Source organism: Neovison vison, chromosome 4 (assembly GCF_020171115.1).
Source record: "Neovison vison isolate M4711 chromosome 4, ASM_NN_V1, whole genome shotgun sequence".
Lineage (NCBI taxonomy): Eukaryota > Metazoa > Chordata > Mammalia > Carnivora > Mustelidae > Neogale > Neogale vison.
In genome coordinates this window covers 183,519,049-183,537,402 of record NC_058094.1, presented here as the reverse complement: position 1 = coordinate 183,537,402, position 18,354 = coordinate 183,519,049, and the positions used below count along the sequence as shown (strand labels likewise).

The 18,354-nt window shown below is 44.1% G+C and overlaps 1 protein-coding gene across 1 annotated transcript in view; it reads left to right on the top strand.

Annotated features, from left to right (window-relative positions):
- Positions 1-5,432: 5,432 nt before the first annotated feature.
- The window catches only part of JAZF1 (JAZF zinc finger 1), a 322,779-nt gene continuing 309,857 nt past the window's right edge, over positions 5,433-18,354 (top strand). Inside the window, exon 1 of the mRNA XM_044246289.1 lies at positions 5,433-5,606. Within this exon, the coding sequence (XP_044102224.1) occupies positions 5,492-5,606 (115 nt within the window). The 5' untranslated portion in view covers positions 5,433-5,491. The remainder of the gene's footprint in view (positions 5,607-18,354) is intronic.

Here is an 18,354-nt window from a genome sequence, read left to right as displayed (position 1 = left end):
AACTTGATTCTCTAGGCCAGTCTCCCTCGATACTTGTTTGAGTCCTAGAGGAAAAGGATTGTGAAGTGGGAGCTGACAAAACCTCAAAAAGCTAGGACAAAAAAGATGCTAGCAGCCTTGGAAGGGATAGAAAATCTTTAACACTGGGCACTATTGGGTGAGCATCAATAGTGCCTAAGGACACTTGCCTGGGCAAAAAGGCTGTGCAGTGTTTTTTCAAGCAGTCATACTTTAGTGACTGATTACAGTCAACAGCAACAAGAGTCATCACCTGAGTGAGCCCAAGTTGGAAAGAGGGGAAATGGCAGACACTGGAGCCAAGAGGACAGTACGTGGGGTCCACTGAGTACCCGTGGCAGGCGCTAAGAACTAGTTCAGGAGGACCTTGCAAAGCATCTGGTGTTCCCTCATAAGAGGAGAGACTGTACTTGTCTTGTTCAAATTGTATCCCTTCTATCTTGCACAGTGGATCAGCCTATGCAGATGTACAAATCCTAGGGTCACTGTTCTGCAGTTGCCTCTATAAATAATGCCATCTGGGGTCATGTAGCAGCAGCTTGCATAGAAGTTCAATCAAATATGTTGAAGGAACGAATGAAATCGTGATGGGCTGGCCGCTTTTATGGGCATGTTGAAAGCTCAACCTGGGTGGCCAGACCCCATCAGATTTGGATTTGGAGCTATCATCTGGGTAGCAGTGTGGCAGACTGCAGCAGGGGAGTAAACCCAGGATGTCCAGTTAGAACTCCGGTTATTGGTTGGATGTTTCATTAATTTAGTTCTTTTTTAAAAAAAACATTTTATTTATTTATTTGACACAGAGAGAGAGAGAGATTACAAGTAGGCAGAGAGGCAGAGAGAGAAGGAGAAGCAGACTCCCCACTGAGCAGAGAGCCCGATGCGGGGCTCAATCCCAGGACCCTGAGATCATGACCTGAGCAGAAAGCAGAGGCTTAACCCACTGAGCCACCGAGCACCCCTAATTTAGTTCCAGAGAAATCCTGCAAGCAGCTGGAAACAAAGATGCTGTAACTATGCACTTAGTGAGTGAGGCAGAAGCAGCCTGGTAGACAGCTAAGGGGTAACACCCGTGACTACTGGTCACTAGAGAACCGCCATTACTCATTCTAAGGCCAATACTTAAATCTAGGCAGAATCAGACAGGGGACCAAAATTAGAGTTAATCACCAAAGAGCAGAGAAACTAGATTCATTTCTGAGCTGGAGTAAAACCAATACAAAAAAACTTGGAAGATTTGGTTGCATCAATATTAAACAAGAAAATCTGAAATAGACATCATCCTCCTTGGAAGAAGGTGAAGCCTAAAGAAAACATCCTGTAAAGACAAAGGTTGCTGTTAGCAGAAGTGACAGCCCGTGTCTTCAAGAGTGTCATTCTTTTTTTTTTTTTTTAAGATTTTATTTTATTTTCATTTTTTAAATAAAAGATTTTATTTATTTATTTTTGACAAAATGAGAGAGAGGGGGAGAGTGGGGACAAGCAGGGAGAGCAGCAGGCAGAGGAAGAGGGAGAAGCAGGCTCCCCGCAGAGCAAGGAGCCTGATATGGGGCTCAGTGCCAGGACCCTGGGATCATGACCTGAGCTTAAGAGGCAGAGACTTAATCCACTGAGCCACCCAGGCGCTCCAAAGATTTTATTTTTAAGTGATGTTGACATCCAATGTGGGGCTTGAATTCATAGCCCCAAGATCAAGGTTTGTAGACTCCATCTGCTGAGCCAGCCAGGAACCCTAAGAGCTGCTATTCTTATAAGTGGCCATAGACTGGCATGAGAGGAAGTAGACCAACCTCCTGATCTATTCAGTCTAATCAGTCTATGTGGTGGTGGTGGTGGTAAAAGGAATGCCTCCAGGCACTTACTACAAGCCTGTTTATATCCAGTAAACCTGAAAAGCAACTTAAGAGGGACCTGATTCAGAAAACTTGAGAAAGCTAGAATTAAAAGCAGTATGGAGAGTTCAACTCAAAACGGAATCCAAGGTTCATTACACATCCTCTTGTAGTGCTAACAGATGTTCATGCAGGGCACAGGAAGTGCAAGGTTTTATCAGAATATCCCTAAATTAACCAAGTCCCTATGTGGAGGCCAGACAATTTCATGAAGCAGAATCATCAGGTGGCTTTGATTGGTCCCATTAAACCAATGGATTCACACTTTGCTGGCAGCTGCACCAGCCTGTGGTCAGTGGCCATTCCAGATTTTGGGAAATTGCTCCTGGATCCCAAATCATATGTAATGCTAAGTACCAAGCTATGGGACCGCTATGTCTGTACTTTGTCTGGGCTTACACATAGGGAGGCACAGTACCCTGGGGAAAGGCAAATGGCTTGCAAGAAAAGGGTCTTAAGCCCAGGGAACACTTCTGGCTCTACCCACTACCCTATCTTTCTGACTCCTCAGTTCTCTTACCATCCCTTTCCTTTGAAATATTTTTACTACCCAAATCAGGCAGACAAATGTCTTTTATAAATGTAGAGATATATCAGCCATCATTTTCTCTTGGACATAACAGGCCGAAATGTTTATTCGCCATATTTTTATAGCCTAGTGTTGATTTTATCTGAGGGGACACCTTTAAAACAAACACTTTTATTTTTAAAATTGAAAGAAAAAATTTTAAGTAAGATCTAGGCCCAATGTGGGGCTTGAACTCATAACCCCAAGATTAAGAGTCATATGCTCTACCAACTAAGCTAGCCAGGCGCCCCTGAAACAAATATTTTTGAATGTAAGTACCTGATGGTAAGCAAGCTACTGTAATTTTTTAAAAATCTGCATGTGGTTACTATATCTTTGTTCTTTTATTGTTACTGATGCCTGACTGAATGCACTATCAATACAGAGAGGCTGGGGGAGAACACACTCCATGTCCCTGGCCTCAGTTTATTTACATCTACAATATCAGTGGCTCTGACAGCCAGAGTATCTTCCCAAACCTAATAGACCATGATTATGCATCTAATATAAAGGCCAGAAATGCCTAGAGTGTGCAGAGTACAAAAACAAACAGAATGTCACATAGGCAGAGCTTCAGTTCATATAAGAATTAGACTGGAAGATCAAATGAGTCCTTAGAAAATATTAATGAAAAGGTAAAAAGATAAGGAAAGGTTTAAAAAAATTAAATCTTAAAGGTAAAAAGGTAAACAAAATCTTAAAAATTAAAAATCTGGATTTATGTTATTTTGGCTTATTTCACCAAAAAGCTCTATTTATTAAATTTGGCCTATCGTTTGTACACTAGTGTGCATGAGCAGAACCCAGTTCCCTTGTCTTTTACCTGTACATTTCTGGCACTTTCCATTTCTGAGTCTCTTGCCTAGAGTTAATAGTTCCATGTGGACAGTTTTTTTCTCCAGAGGACAGAGTTTCTACTTCTCCAAAGCTCTTCATAATTCCTAGATCCTGTGTGGTGGTGGTGGTGCCTAACACTTATCTCTAGGGGGAAGCTGTTCTGGTACCAGTTTGGGCTGACATTGCCCTGTCCTATTCGTGTGGGTGGTGTGTGTCTGCCAGATATTCTGCCTGCTCTCAGCTGAAGGCCTTCCCAGACTGGGCAGCTGAATGCACTGCACAGCTGCCAAAATTCTAATTCAAGATCTAGAATTCTAACTCCTGCTCTTTAGACCCTTGTCTGGTCCTGGCTCCAGTCTCCAGCCAACCGGGTTGGTGGCTCATTATCAGGCCCACCCAGGCCCTGCCCCCACCCACACAAGGGCCCAGGAAACCATTCTTGGCACCCAAATGAACTTCGATGATACAATCGCCCCAGTCGCATCCAACCCAACTCTCCTCTCAGCACAAGTCTGTCACCTTGTGAAAGGGGCAAAAAGAAATGGGAGAGAAGGGGAAATGCCATGGGTGAGGGAACTAATCAACCCTAGTCGCTGTGACCGTCCCATTGTAAAACTTGGGTGGTGCCTTCCTAACTCTGAAAACTCAAATGGAAAGTACTAACTGTGGGAGATGAATATAGTTTATGGAGAGGGGAACACTTTCTGTATGTATCTGCACCAGAGGTAAGTGAAATTTGTCCTAAGGAAAAGTGCTAAATTCAGTATGCCTGTATTAATTTAAAAATGCGCTATTGCACTATAAACTGCTCATAATGTATAATGTTCCTTAGGCCTCTGGAAAAGTGCTATCAGAGATTACACACTTTGCAGGTAAAAATGCAAGTGTGGGGCACCTGGGTGGCTCAGTCAGTTAAGCCTTGCCTTAGGCTCAGGTCCTGATCCCAAAGTCCCAAGTTGGGCTTCCTGCTCAATGGGGAGCCTGCTTCTCCCTCTGCCTGCCACTCCCCCTGCTTGTGCTAGCTCTCTCTCTGATAAGTAAATAAATAAATAAATAAAATCTTAAAAAAAAAAATGAGCCATTCTTAGGAAAATGCTGGTTTTAGGGGGAAGCTACCAAATTCAACTTAAGTGTTTAACTGGCCAACATTATGGTTTAAATGTGTAATCAAGATTGATTGTAGGAGTCTTTTCTCTTTTAAATGAAGAGTAAATATGTCCCTTGACCCTGTTTTTACTCCTTCTAGCCTTAAGCAAGGCCCTGGCCTTTCTGCTATAGTCAGGAGTGAATCAATTCCCAGACCTCAGATAGGGCAGTGGGGTGCTATAATTTGGGAAAATGAAATAATTTTCGTTTTTGTTTTCCCAAAAGGAGCTGGGAGTATAACAAACGTGGTACATATGTAAAACACGGGCAAATGCACTTGACAATCAAGAAATCTATTTTGAAATTTAAATAAAGCTAAGATTTTCTTTTGGCCTAGAGGGAAATTTCATTAAAATCAATTAGTTAGTACAAACCTCCAGAGAAAAATGACTTAAAAAAAAAAAAGGTTTAAAGAGTAAGGTGCACACAATTACCTCTCCTGGGTCCCCTGTGAATGTGTCACACCTAGACAGGTGGCCAAGTGCAAACAAATGCCCCCGAGTGGGGACTGGGTAACTCCCTGAATTCTCATCGCGGGATGCATATGTAATTAATAGATGTGTATATATCAAGAAGGTAATACACAGAACCAAGGAAGCTGCAAACAGATTGCATGTATTACCAACTGTGAAGGGCAGGCCGACAAGATAAAGTTGGTGGCAGGAGCTCACAGGTGAGGCCTCGTCCAGGAGCCGAGGTTGGGGCCGCACAGCTGTTGCCGCGCGCCCTGGTCCCTCCTCCCAGCTGCGGCCGCCTCACCCCCCACCCCCACCCTCCCCCCGCCGCTCCCGACGCCGCCGCCGCCGCCACCGCCACCGCTTCCCTCAGCCTCCCGGTCTCTTCTCGCTCTCCTTCATCTCTCTAGCCCCCTCTCCCTCCGTCCCGTTCTCTCCGCTCCCCTCACCCCGCCTCTCTCCCCCTCCCCCAGCCCCTCCTCTCCTCACCCCACCCTGCCTCCCTCCCTCCCTCCCTCCGCCCGCCGGCCCGGCGCTCGCAGAGCCGACACCAGGGGGGCTCTCGATGTAGCACCATGACAGGCATCGCCGCCGCCTCCTTCTTCTCCAATACCTGCCGATTCGGGGGCTGCGGACTCCACTTCCCCACCCTGGCCGACCTCATCGAGCACATCGAGGACAACCACATCGGTAAATGGCCCTGGGGTGGGCGGGGGTGCCCTGCGCGCGGAAACTCCTGCCCAAGCGAGAACCCCAGAATGGCCAGGGGTGGCCGGGAGGGAGGCAGGCGGCGGCGGGGCGGGAGGGTGTGTGCAAGCCCGGGGCGTGGGGGTGACGGGATGCGGAGGCGCGAGGTGCTTGGGGGGGGCGGGGAGCGGGGTGGGGGAGGGGGCGGGCGCCCCGAGGTGCGGGGGCCGGCGGGCGGCCCGGCTGGGGGATTCCGAGGGGCGTGCGCGCCGGCGGCGAAGTGGTGGGAGTGGGGGGTGCGCCGCAGCGGGGGCGCCGGGAGGAGAGACCGGGCTGCAAGGAGATGCGGCGGCAGGGCCGGGCGCCGGGGGAGGGGGCGCGGGGCGGAGGGCGCGGCTGGGCCGGGCGGCTGGCGCTGGGCAGGGGCTCGGAGTTAGTTGGCCTGGTGGTCGGGGCGGCCCGAGGCGCCGGGGGCGACGGGGGGCGGGCGCTGCACGCCGCCCGCTGCTTCCGCCCGGGCTAGAGCTGTCAGGGCTCGGCGGCGGCTGCAGCGGCTGGGAGGTGGGAGCGGGGGGGGGCGGGGGTGGCTCCACCGCGGCAGCCATTCCGCTTCCTCCTCCCGCCGCCGCCGCCACTGCGTCCTGTCAGCGCGGGTTGCTAGGTGTGGTGCGTCGGGAGGGGGCGGGAGCCGGCGGCCGCGGGCGGAGGACCCGGCTCTAGCCCTCTGCGCCCGCGCCGCAGGGCTCGCTCGGCCGGGCGGGGGACGCGGGCCTCGGGGCCCTGGGCACCCGCCCCTGCCCTGGCCTGGCGCGGACGCCGGGGCGCTGCGGGCTGAGGTGCCGGGGGCGCCCGCGGGCCGCGCCCAACGCCCCAGGCCGGGCGGCCCCGGAGGCCCCTGCGGCTGTGTCTGCTGGAGAGCAGTCCCTCGGGGCTGCGGCCGGGCGTTTAAACGTGTCCCGGCTCAGATTTGCCTTTCCACTGGTGCTAGGCCCGAGGTGCGCCGGCTGCGCCCGGGATCCGTGGCGGCGGCGGCGGCTGCCTGCGCAGCGCCCGGGGCGCGGGGGACTCGGTGGCCGCGGGGGGAGGGGGCGCCGGCTGCTTTCCCTCCCTGCCTGGGTCCCCGGGGCCTTTCAACAAGTCCTTGAATTCGCAGGAGTCCTGCACGCATTTACGGACTCTGAGCCCTTGCGAGGGGAGATGGGTCGGGCTCGTTTGGCTCTGGCGATCCAGCCACCTGCAGAAGGTGTCCTGTGTGGGCTGGAAGGTGAAGGGACCGCGTGATGTCCCGTCGGGGCTGTCCAATACGGAGAACCTGGAAATTCAGCCCAGAAAGCCATTTCCAAATGAATGCTGTGGACTCAACCATGTGAATGCAACTCACGTTTCTACAAAGTTGTGAGAATAAATCACGACTGCTGTGTATGCACGAATAAAATGAGGGCGAGCCTTATGCTCTTTGCTTAGTATAATGCTTTCTCTCGGTACACAGTGGGTGCTTAATAAGCGTTGACTGCTAGTTGAGCATAGGATAAGAGGGGCAGGGGCATCTGGAATGGGAAGCAATCATTTGAAAATGTCTACCGAATGTCTTTCAAGAAATACTCCTGATGAATAATTGTCTAGATTTTGAAACTTAGAAAGTTTTAAGACATCCGTATAAGAGTTTCCGCCGTCTCCTCGGAGAGAGGTGTGAGAGAAGTAAGCAAGTTTTGGTAGCCTTAAAAGCAGGAATAATGGAGTAACAAATTTGCTGATTCATATCATGACTGAAGAGCCATAACCGAAGGTACTTAAAGGATCAATCAGATTTTTCATGATGGGCAGTTTAAAATAAAACTGAAACCCCAGTAATGCAAAGTTCCAAGAGAAATTTGGTTAGTTCAGATTCCTTTCCTTTCAATAATACGCGGAAAACAATAGGTAGAAACAAATAAATAAATATGTAGTATATACATATATAAATAAATAATATTTCCCGACTTAAGGAGGGCTGACATTGCATATCCCATTCACTTTCGCTAAGAGTTAGTTCAGGATAAACTATAATTAATGTAAGGTGAGTAATAATTTTCCCGCATTGGCTGCCTACTTGGACTAGCTGGTTAAATGAAATATCAGTTATATTTATTAAAATGTGTTAAAGGCAGTTATCCCACTTGAGGATTTAGTTTATAATCAATTAGATTTTAAATGGTTGGTGGATCAAAGGAGCTTTTTAAGTTTGCAGAAATTGTTGTTAGTATTGGGTAAACATTTTTAAAGAGGGTTAAAGGTTCTGTAAATTTTCTGAAACTCAGTTTTTAAGTTACGCTCATCCCCAGAGGGCTAGCCTTTAATGAAAATATTGAAGAATTAAGTTTATAACAATAGTTATGACTTAGGCACACTGTGTGGCAAGGCTAACAATGACTGTACTTTGGAATTAGTTTAAAACCAGCCAGCTTTATGGAAAATAAATGCTTGAAATGAACAAACACTCAAAATTCCCAGATGGAAGAGATGAACTTAAATTATTGGGTGCTTTTACAGAGCAGAGGCCCTTTGCTTTTAAAGACAGCCCTGTATGGACAAATAAGAATTGACCTGAGAAGGGTAAAAACATCCTGATTAGTAGGCAGTGACACGTAAATACACTTAATGAGGGGCCATGAGTGCAGATACATTGGACGAAGCATTTAGTGAAAGTTCTTTGTATGGATTGTTAAGTGGTATTTATTTATTGTTTGTGGTTCATTATTTTTAATATTTGATTTCTGATTGCGTGTCTTTGTTATTGAGTGGCCACATAAAAAAGATGCATGAAAGGAATGCTAAAAGATTTATTTTAATATTATCTTTCATTTTTTCGCAGAGCTTGTTATTCAATAATCATTAGAGTATTAGAAGTATGTTCAGGTGGTAGTTCCATCTTGGGGAACTTTCTGAGTTACTACTTTTTAACTGCTAGTCAGAATCCTTAAGCAGCAATGACATGAAGGTTTGTGGGACTATGGCGTGGTTTTTACTTGACAGATTTTTCAAGGCCTTTGGTATACAAGGCCCACAGTTTTCATTATATAATTGTAACACTTAGTTCAGATTAAGTGCATTAAGTGGAGAATAGCTGTTTCTGTTCTGTTACATATGTGCATTTAGCTCTTGTTTTTAACTATTTTCCTGTACCCATAGGAACAAGGATTTGGGGCTGTAGAGTCAAGGGGAGTGTGATTTTCTCCCATCCTCTTCCTCCTAGAGGAGTGCAATACCCGTGTTCGTTTCTGTATTGGTCCTTGCCTTTCATTGCTGGTCTACTACTGGAGTGCCTGCCTGTCTCTCTGTGGACAACCCTGGTATCCCAGCCCAAGCCCTTCCTTCAACTTACATTGCCTAGAAATCCCATAGCCTATAGTTTTAAGTGTTTCTTAATCAGCTTTGCTCTCAATCCATTCATAGCTTGGCTCTGTTTCCTGGAGATGGGAAGAGCTGATCAAGATTTGTTTGATTCTTGCTGTGAGTAGATAACAGTATCTACTGTGAGTTTGTAGAAACACTCTTGACATGCACATCCTAGGTAGGTGAAGCTAAACTGGTAACCAGGAATCACAGAAACACCAAGGGCACTAAATTTAGCACTGAAGGTCAATGTCACAGACTCATGAAATGCCCGCTGTCCATGCGTCTCAGTGCTGAGAAATCTTTGGGGTGTTGGTCCCAGAAAAGAAACTGTTTATTTATTCTTGTTAGATTTGATTATTTGGTACATTTGTAAAAGTACCTCTGCATGTTAAATTTATTTATGTGAGAATATATGTTTAGTATCTATTTTATACCAGGCATAGTTCTAGGCCCTTGGTACTTTTGGTTAACAAAGAGCCCAACTTTGGGGAGTTTATGTTCTAGTGGTGGGAGATAGACAATAAACACTCAACATAAAAATAAATTAAATAGGATGTTGAAGGTGGTTATGAGAAAGAGAGATTAGAGCAGCCTAAGGGTAGATTGAGAGGAGGAAGAGTTAGAATTTTTAATTGGTTGGTCAGGGTAGACTTCACTGAGAAACTAAAGGGTAATCTTGACAGAAGGGAGGAAGTTAGCCATGAGAACATGGAGAACGTCAGGACCCAGGCAGAGGGAATAGACAGTGCAAACGCTCCAAGGCAGCTTGCACCTCTTAAACTGAAACAGAGAATCTGACCCATTTTAGTTATTCTTGTGATAGTACTCAACTAGAAGTTCATTTTGAGCTTCCCCCAGATGTTAGGAGCCTCAGCTTTGCTATTGTTGACTCAGATTTTCCTGTAGGGGCTATATTATGAGATGAAATACTGTTGTCCTAGTGGCTTGCAGTAGCTTTAACTTGGTGGTTCTTGATGCTGCATGTCAACAGGTTTTTGTGCATTTTTATTAGTTTCCTCATTTCCAAAACCAAAAGGGATAAATCTTTGCTGCTTCTTTTCAGAGGGTAGATTTGTAAACCATCTAATTAGTAAAGGTCAAAGTCCCTGGACGGAAAAATAAGGTACTTACTCTACTGCCAATAGTAGTGTACAATTTGGCTCCAACAATAGTTTAGTAAATAATTACATTATCTTCTTAAAGTAACACCATAGTATGCTAAATAGATGGATATATAGAATAGGTAATAGGCCCTTATTATCCCCACTTTATAGGTGAATAAACTGAGGCACAGAAAGGTTATATAACTTGCCTTAAGTTTCCATGGCTGGCCAAGTGTGAACTGGAATTTGGATTTTAGACCGGTAACAGAGCTAGATAGTACTGTCCCTACGCCTCACCCCACCCCCACTGGAGGCAATTGGTCTGTGTTTCATCCTCGAGAAAATAGCTCTGAACTCTTGAAGCGAGGATCATCTGAGAGGCAGTGTAGTGAACGTAGCATGTTTGGGTTTGACTATATTCCTCTGATGCTTGTCAGCCTCGCTGTGCCTCAGTTTCTGCCTCTGTACAGTGAGGACAGTGACAGTACCTACCCCATGCACTGGCTGAGGAAGATTAAGTGTACAGTACTCATTTACAGTACAGTCACCTGATTTTCTGTATTTACCATACAAGTCTGTAATCCTACTATGAAAAACTACTGTAGAGGTTAACAGAATGTGGGATGTGTCCACCTACAACTCTGTGAAATCATGAGGCCCTTCCCAGGAAAGGTTGCAAACAGGAAATGGGAAACCCTTCAGCAGTCCTGCATTGGGGTTACAGGCTCTGGCCACTTTCTCTACTCTGTGGCTAGAGGTACTTCAGGTGCTGGCAGAGGCCTTTGCCACTGTGGACTGGAAAGTGGTGTCAAGGCCAGTGGCCTCCAGCATGGCCTTTCCTTGTGGCCTGTATTTATTTGGAAAAACCCAGGACTAGAAAGAGGCACTATGCTTTGAGCTTGTGGGCACATTCCTCTGAGGACACTTCCTGTGGGAAGAAGGAATGACTGAAGGAGTAAGTGAATGAATGAAAGGCTTGTCACTGCCTGCCCTGCTCTTTGCCTGTACCCTGTGGCTTGGCTGCAAGGTGCCCTGCTGCTCCCTTCCATAAATCCCAGGAAGGTCCCAGGTACAGAGCCAGGTGTGTGCGTGTGCGTGAGGATACACACATACTGCCCAGTGTGGGAGGCCCTACCTCTAACAACTCACAGCATTCTCCAGAACAGTTTTCCATTTGTGCTGGTTCTCACCTGTAAACAGCTTACCCTTTGTGGACCCTTGCTAATGAACGTTTGATCTCCTAAATCTCAAAAGTTTTGATTGTTTTCTGGTTGTAGTGTCCATGTTTTCTGGTGTGTGACTGAGATGCACAGACAGAAAAACTGCCTGCAGCCGACTTGGTCGATAAAAGCCTCCATATTAGGTAAAGAGCTTCCTTTAGAATGCCTGTATTTCGGAGACCTCTCCCACGTGTGACTGTACTAGAGGGGCAGACTGCTGGTTGTTTCCAGAAAACCCGATTCTTCGCAGTGATGACAGTGAAGAAGTTTCCCGGCCAAAGCAGCCTGGTGACACTTGATGTGAGGGGCTTTCCTGGGACTATCTTGAAGCCAAAGGCCTTGTGTTTTAGACTGAGATCTGAGAGACAGGACAGTGCTATCAAACTCCTTTAAGAAGCCTCCCTTTTCTAGCTTTTGCTTTTAGGACAATAAAACAGACCCCACATTTCTTGATATTTCTCTCCCCCACCCATCCTGACCCCTGCCCTCTCAGATCTGGCCTGTATGCTACTGAACTTTCTGGACTTAAGATAATGTATTTTGTTTCATGATGAAGTAACAGATTTGCTCCATGTAGACCTTGTGCAAGTGTTGAATAGCACATATTGTTTGTTTAGAACCTGAAAATCAGAAACCACAAATGTCAGAAATCTATTGGAGGTTTGGAAAAAAAGCCTTTCAATTTTAATATGCTCAGTCAGTTTAAATAAAATTATATTTTCCCTTGCACTAAAGTCTGCAGTGTTGTAGTAGTTTTCACCTATTATTTTATTTAAAGGCCAGCTGCAAGCAGGGACTGCATTAATAGATATTCTCTTTAAGGATGAAGTCTTCCCAGTAGTTCTCTTCACTCTGGCAGGAGTCAGAGTGACTCTCTTGGGTCACTAACTCCAGACTCTGTATCTAGTATGTATGTTAGTCTCCTAATGGCTAGAGTGGCCCTTGCTTGGTTCACCCACTGGCCTCGTAAAGGAAGCCTGTTTGTTTTCTGTCAGACTCGAATGGTGACTTTGTTCTGAGATGGACATCTTTGAGGGAACAAGATCTCCATGCCATGTTTTAATTATTGACATGGAACAACTCACTCTGTCTTTGGTATTCTATAGAGAATTGATATATAGATATATTATATAGATAAATGATGTGTATAGTATATAAAATATATATATAAAATACATATTTAATATATTTATACATGTATGTGAATATCTCCACACCCACATGCATACATGTGTGTACATATATGTATATGTGTATATATATGTATGTGTATATAATACCTACATACGTTTATGATTTATATCATAGCTCACTCTCTGTCAGAATCACTATGTATAGTGAGAACTACCACACACGTTTTTAAAAAATATTATTTATTTATTTACTTGAGAGAGAGCGCAAACGAGAGAGCACCGGTGTGATAAGGGTGGGGAGGATTCCCTTGGAGCAGGCAGCCTGATGTGGGGCTCCATCCCGGGACCCTGGGATCACAGCCTGAGCTGAAGGCTGATGGTTCACTGACTGAGCCACCTGGATGCCTCTACCACACATGTTTTTGAGTATTTACTATATATGCTAGTACTCAAGATAGTACTTTCCGTTTCCAAGGAATTGAAATTTGTTTGGAAAGACCACATATATACAGACTGAGATAAACGATGGGTAATGATAGGGACCGCAGAAGCAGATATATTGTGAAGCTAGTGAAGCTCAAGCCCCAGGGCCCCACAGCTATACAGCCCATGTTTTAACATGTATGAATACATTCCTAGGACCCACACAGCCCTTTCCAGGGTCCTGGAGAAGCCCTAGAAGTGTGTGCAGCAGGGTGTTCTTGGGATCATAACTTGTAAAAATTGGAAAAGTAGGATTAACAGCCTTTGGCTAACATTTTTCTTTTCTTCTGTGACTTCCCCTCTGTAACATGCCTCCTTGGGTTCAGTGACCTTGGAGTTGAGAGTATCTTTGAGATAGAACGAGGGGGAACTTGAATTTGGGACATATTTAGTTTGGGTTTAATGGTACATATTTCTATGATTCTTGGTCATCTCTGTGTCTAGTTGAGTTATTCGTAGCTCTCCGAATATGACAATCACTTCCCAGGACCATTGTCCATTGTGCCAGCTCACCCGGTGTCCTTACACACAGGGGCAGGGCCAGAGGTAGTATTGCAGTATGGATGTGTACTATGGCATCTACCAGTAGGAATTACTTTGAAATGTATGGAGCCAGAAGCAAGTCTGGAAAATTCTTCTGTTTGTTGAATGTGTAAAATTCTGAGTAGGGAATTCAGTTCTTACCTAAATGCGGCTAATATGGAAGTTCCTTCTGTTAGGAATGGAACTTCCATATTAATTCCATAACAGAATTCCATAATTCTGTTAGGAATTACACTCAATAATATAATATTATTATATTATATTATTATTATATTATATATATTATTATAGTATAGCATATAATATAGAATATTTATTTTACATATATGTTACATATTTACATTCATATATGGTTGTATGGTTATATTTACTTATATATTATAAAATTATATGTAATTATATATAATGCAGTGTGAGGTAGTGTACATTTACAAATGCACCGTGTTTTATCTAGAGCGTCTGTGTTTAAGTGTCTTGCTCATTTGACACGTGTGTGTGTATCAACACAACAAAAAATATTGACAGCAAACTAGTTAATTAGTGTCATCAACATAAAGAATATTTGAAGTCTGTCAATGCATAAGAAAGCTTGAAATGCCCTGAATTCTTATGGCTCATATATGAAGGAAAATTAATAAAGGTGTTTACAAGTTTGACAGTGATCCTAAAAATTTATATGGCTTTACCAATAAGGAGCTGGGAGGCTGAAAGTAACTTTTCTGAATTATCAATAATTAAAATAGTACTGATTACCCACACTTGAGGAAAGACTGATTTATGTTTGCACCTTATAGAAAATAATATATGTCATTGTCATATGAGAAGGAATCAAAGAATATGAAGTTTAAAAGAAGTAATTATAGCAGTGTTATCAGCAGGTGAATTCACATACTGGGTTCAGAAGTTCTGGATTTTGATTTTGTGATGTTTTGGTAATGTTAGCTTTTAAAATTTTATATTTTGTTGTGATTTCTTACTCTAAATAAATGATAATTTTTTTAATCATTTTGTATTTGTAATTTTTTTTTCCCATAAAGAGTCTAAAGCTGCAGGCCTCACAAAACATGGATCCATTTCTTGTTACTCTTGTTAGGGAGTCAGTACCATGTACCAGAGATTGTATTAACCAATTTTCATACAGTACTTAATTCACCTTCAGTGTGAGCTTATGAAATAAACATTATTCCATCCTAGAAGTGCTTCTGATTTGGAGTTAAATAAGTAATCTAGTGAAAAATGAACCAGCATGTTTATTTTGGTAAGATTATAAGACAGAAATATTTTCCTACAGAACAGAAAGCCTCTGTTACCTCAGAAAATAGCATCATCATAATTGGTCCTTCTCTCTTTGTCCTGTAGCACCTGAGTACCTGCTCACCATTCTTCAGGGTAAGCCCCTGGATACTTTTGCTCCCACCAAAGCACAGCCCTTTCCTGGAGGATGTGCCTTGACATCTTCCCAGCCTCTTCCTCAAGAAGTGTTTGAAATGAAATGAAAATAAAAATTGGAAAGTGTTTTGGGTGGTAAAAAGAGAAAGTTCCAAGGTAACTTTGGGTGGTAAAAAACATCTTTGAAGCTAATCTTCTTTGGAAGTGTGCATATATGAAAAATAATACGTTTATGTGTTTCTGTGTGTGTTTATGGCAGACATAAATTCCAGTTATGCAGTTAGCCCAAACAGTGTATATTAAGGGAATTAGAAGATTTTGTTTTAAGTAGATTTGAAAGAGAAATGCATGTCTTTATGTTCATACTTACGGGTTGAACTTGGTGAGGCTTGTTCCACGTTGAGGATATTATGAAGCTCAGTTGAATGATTTCTTGCCTTACAGTATGTGGTTACCTAGAACATTCTACGACTTAAACAATGGTAGGACAAAAGTGTATCTTGCTGCCTCTCAGCTTTTTGCTGGAGCAGTTTGGTATAAAGGAGGCAAGGGGTTGGGGGGAGGAGAAGCTTGGACTGTAAGGCAGGGTTTTGAATCTTGAATCCAACTACCATTTAGCTTTTCTAATTTGGACAGTTCTGATAGTCTTCTTGTTTGTATAAAATAGTAACAGTAGCTATTGTTTCTTAGCCACATACTAGCGAGGCACAGCTAATTGCTCTTTACCACTGCTTAAGAATACAGCATGTGTCCCGTCTGACGTGAGACATAGGCCAAGACATAGAACAAATAATGTAGCTTATAGTGTACAACCAGAAAAATGCTCAGGGGCGTAGGGGTAGGCTTTGTTCTTACAGATGTTTACAGGTGTCCTCCTGTACTTTAGTACCTGCTTTATACAGCCTGTGTTGTGGCCCTGTACAAGATGTTTACATTTTAATAAAGGCTCTCTCTCTCTCTTTTTTTTTTTTTTTCGAGATTTTATTTATTTGACAGAGACAGCGAGAGAAGGAGTACAAGCAAGCAGGGGGAGTGGGAGAGGGAAAAGCAGGCTTCCTGCTGAATCCCAGGACCTTGGATCATGACCTGAGCCAAAGGCAGAGGCTTAACCAACTGAGCCACCCAGGACCTCAGTGGAGGCTCTTGTGTACCTGAGTGCTTCACGTACAGAAGAAAGGTTGGATTTCCAAAGGCAGCAGTTTGGATCATAGGGGAGATACTTTGGAAATAGAAATGTTCCCAGGGGCGCTTGGGTGGCTCAGTCACTTATGACCTGGTGGTCATGAGATGGAGGCCCATGTCAGGCTCTGTGCTAAGCTGAGTGTGGAGACTGCTTGGGATTCTCTCTCTCCTCCCTCTATTCCTCTGCCCCCCGCCCCCCCTTGCTCATGTCTCTTAAAAAACACAAATAAGATTAAAAAAAAAAAAAAGAAGAAGAAGAGAAAAGAAATAGGTATGTTTCCAGGCTGCTGAAGTTGTTTGCAGTGGTTGGGAAGGTCCATGAGCATCCCCTTACCACAGTAACAACAATGGAGTGAAGAATTTGGCAGTTCTAAAATCGTTGTCATTACTGCATTGTCTAAAGGTGCTAACTAGTTTTCCCTCCTCGTGGATACTTATTTCTCTCGGGGTAGGATCCTCCTGGTAACCTAACACTATACACACAAACTTCTCTTTTAGTTTAGGTTTCCAAATTAAAGTATTGGCATTATGTTCATGTGCACTAATTTGAAAATTTGTCTGGACCAATGATAACTAACGGGACCCAGCTATAAACACTGTGAATGAAGAGCTGAAACCCCAGTTGCCTGGGTTTGTGTAGAGCCCTTCCTGCCGGACTCTTCCCTGGTGTCCTTCACAGAGAGCACTTTTCAGGTCCTCTGACTTCATCCCGGGCCTTCAGCAGTTGCTGCAGGAGCACATCTGGGCTTATAGTTGAAGCACCATTTTTCTTACCTAATCATTCAACGAAAGTCTCTCTAATGCTAATTCAGCTGCCTGATTGTCAGTACATAGTGTAATTATGTACGTAATGGCAAAAGCATGGAAATTTGTAAAGACCTATTTGTACAGCTTACCATTAAGTAAAGTGAACAGCATGGTAATAAGCATAAATAAGCATAGATTATTATGCCCATGCTTCTTCAGGTATCAAACATCCAATGAAAGAAATGGAGTATTGAAGTTTCTTTGTCAGGTAGGGACCTGTTACCGAAAGCCTTCACCCCAGAAATTCTAGATGAGCTTATCTAGGCCTCTCCCCTCCCCAGCTAATGTCACTTTATTAAGATAACTGACAAGCTGGTGGACTACGGACTAAAATTCCTCTTCAGGCTCAGCAGATCTCTCATCAGCATTTCATAGACCCCAAGGAAGCTATAGAAAGTTTCAGTTTTAGATCTTTACTGAGGTGATCTTTGGATAGGATATTTCTGACACCAGACATCTGGAGTTTGGCACGAACTCATTGGCTGATAGTGTTTGCTTTAAACTAATATGTCTCAATGTTCTCCCTGAGCTGGAAACTCCCTTCTGTATGTTGGCCTCACTTCAGCACTGAGCTCTTTCAGGGGCCCACACCAAAATATTTGTTTGAAATAGGGGAACACCAGACAAATTCGGTTAAGGGGCGTTATATGGACATTTCATATCAGATGTTAGAACAAAGACATAATATTTTGTCAAAACCCAGAAAGATAGTGGCATCTGAAGTGTTAATGTAATATATATTGTGAAGTAATGAGAATTATTCTTATCAGTGGCCTGCGGCAATCAGTCTTACTGATTTACAAGTCCCTGCATGGCAGCACTTTTCAAGAGGAGTTGTCATCAGAATCACATGGGTGGATAAAGGTTCTACCCCCAGAGCTTATGATGGGATTGACATGGGGTGATCTGAGTCTGAGTACCTGTCAAGGTCAATTGTAATTTGTTGTCAGAGTTGGGAACCTATTGGTTTATACTGATGGAATAATTAGCATTGTGAAGATTGTGGATTTTTTTTTAATTGGAATAATGCTTTTAAAGGGGTGTGCCCTTTCTGGGTTTCAGTTCTGTAGGTGTAATTTTTAGTTTTACTGGAGGCAAGCATTTAATGTAGAACAGTTTTGAAGATGGGCTACTATCTCAGGTATGGACTTTGAGCACAGAGGCCCAAAATGGGAAACCTGTCTCCTAAACCTCTCAAACTTGGTGACCTCAGGACACAGTGTATGAGCAAATTCAGTCTAATTGGGAGTGGTCCCCACCACTCGGGCAAACTAGGGAGAGCCCTGGCTTTCCTCATAGAGGCAGCTGCCGCTCACCTGCAGTCCAGTGCTGTCAGGCTGGAGTGCAGGCAGCTAGCAGACTCTTGTCCTTATTTGAGAGAGAGAAGCTAGGAACTAAGATGTTTCTATGAAATCTCTCTTCTTATACTGGTTTGCAACCAGTACAGATGGTTTTAAAACATGGTGCAAGAAACTGTTCCACTCCTGTTAATCACTGTATTTAATAAGACACTGTT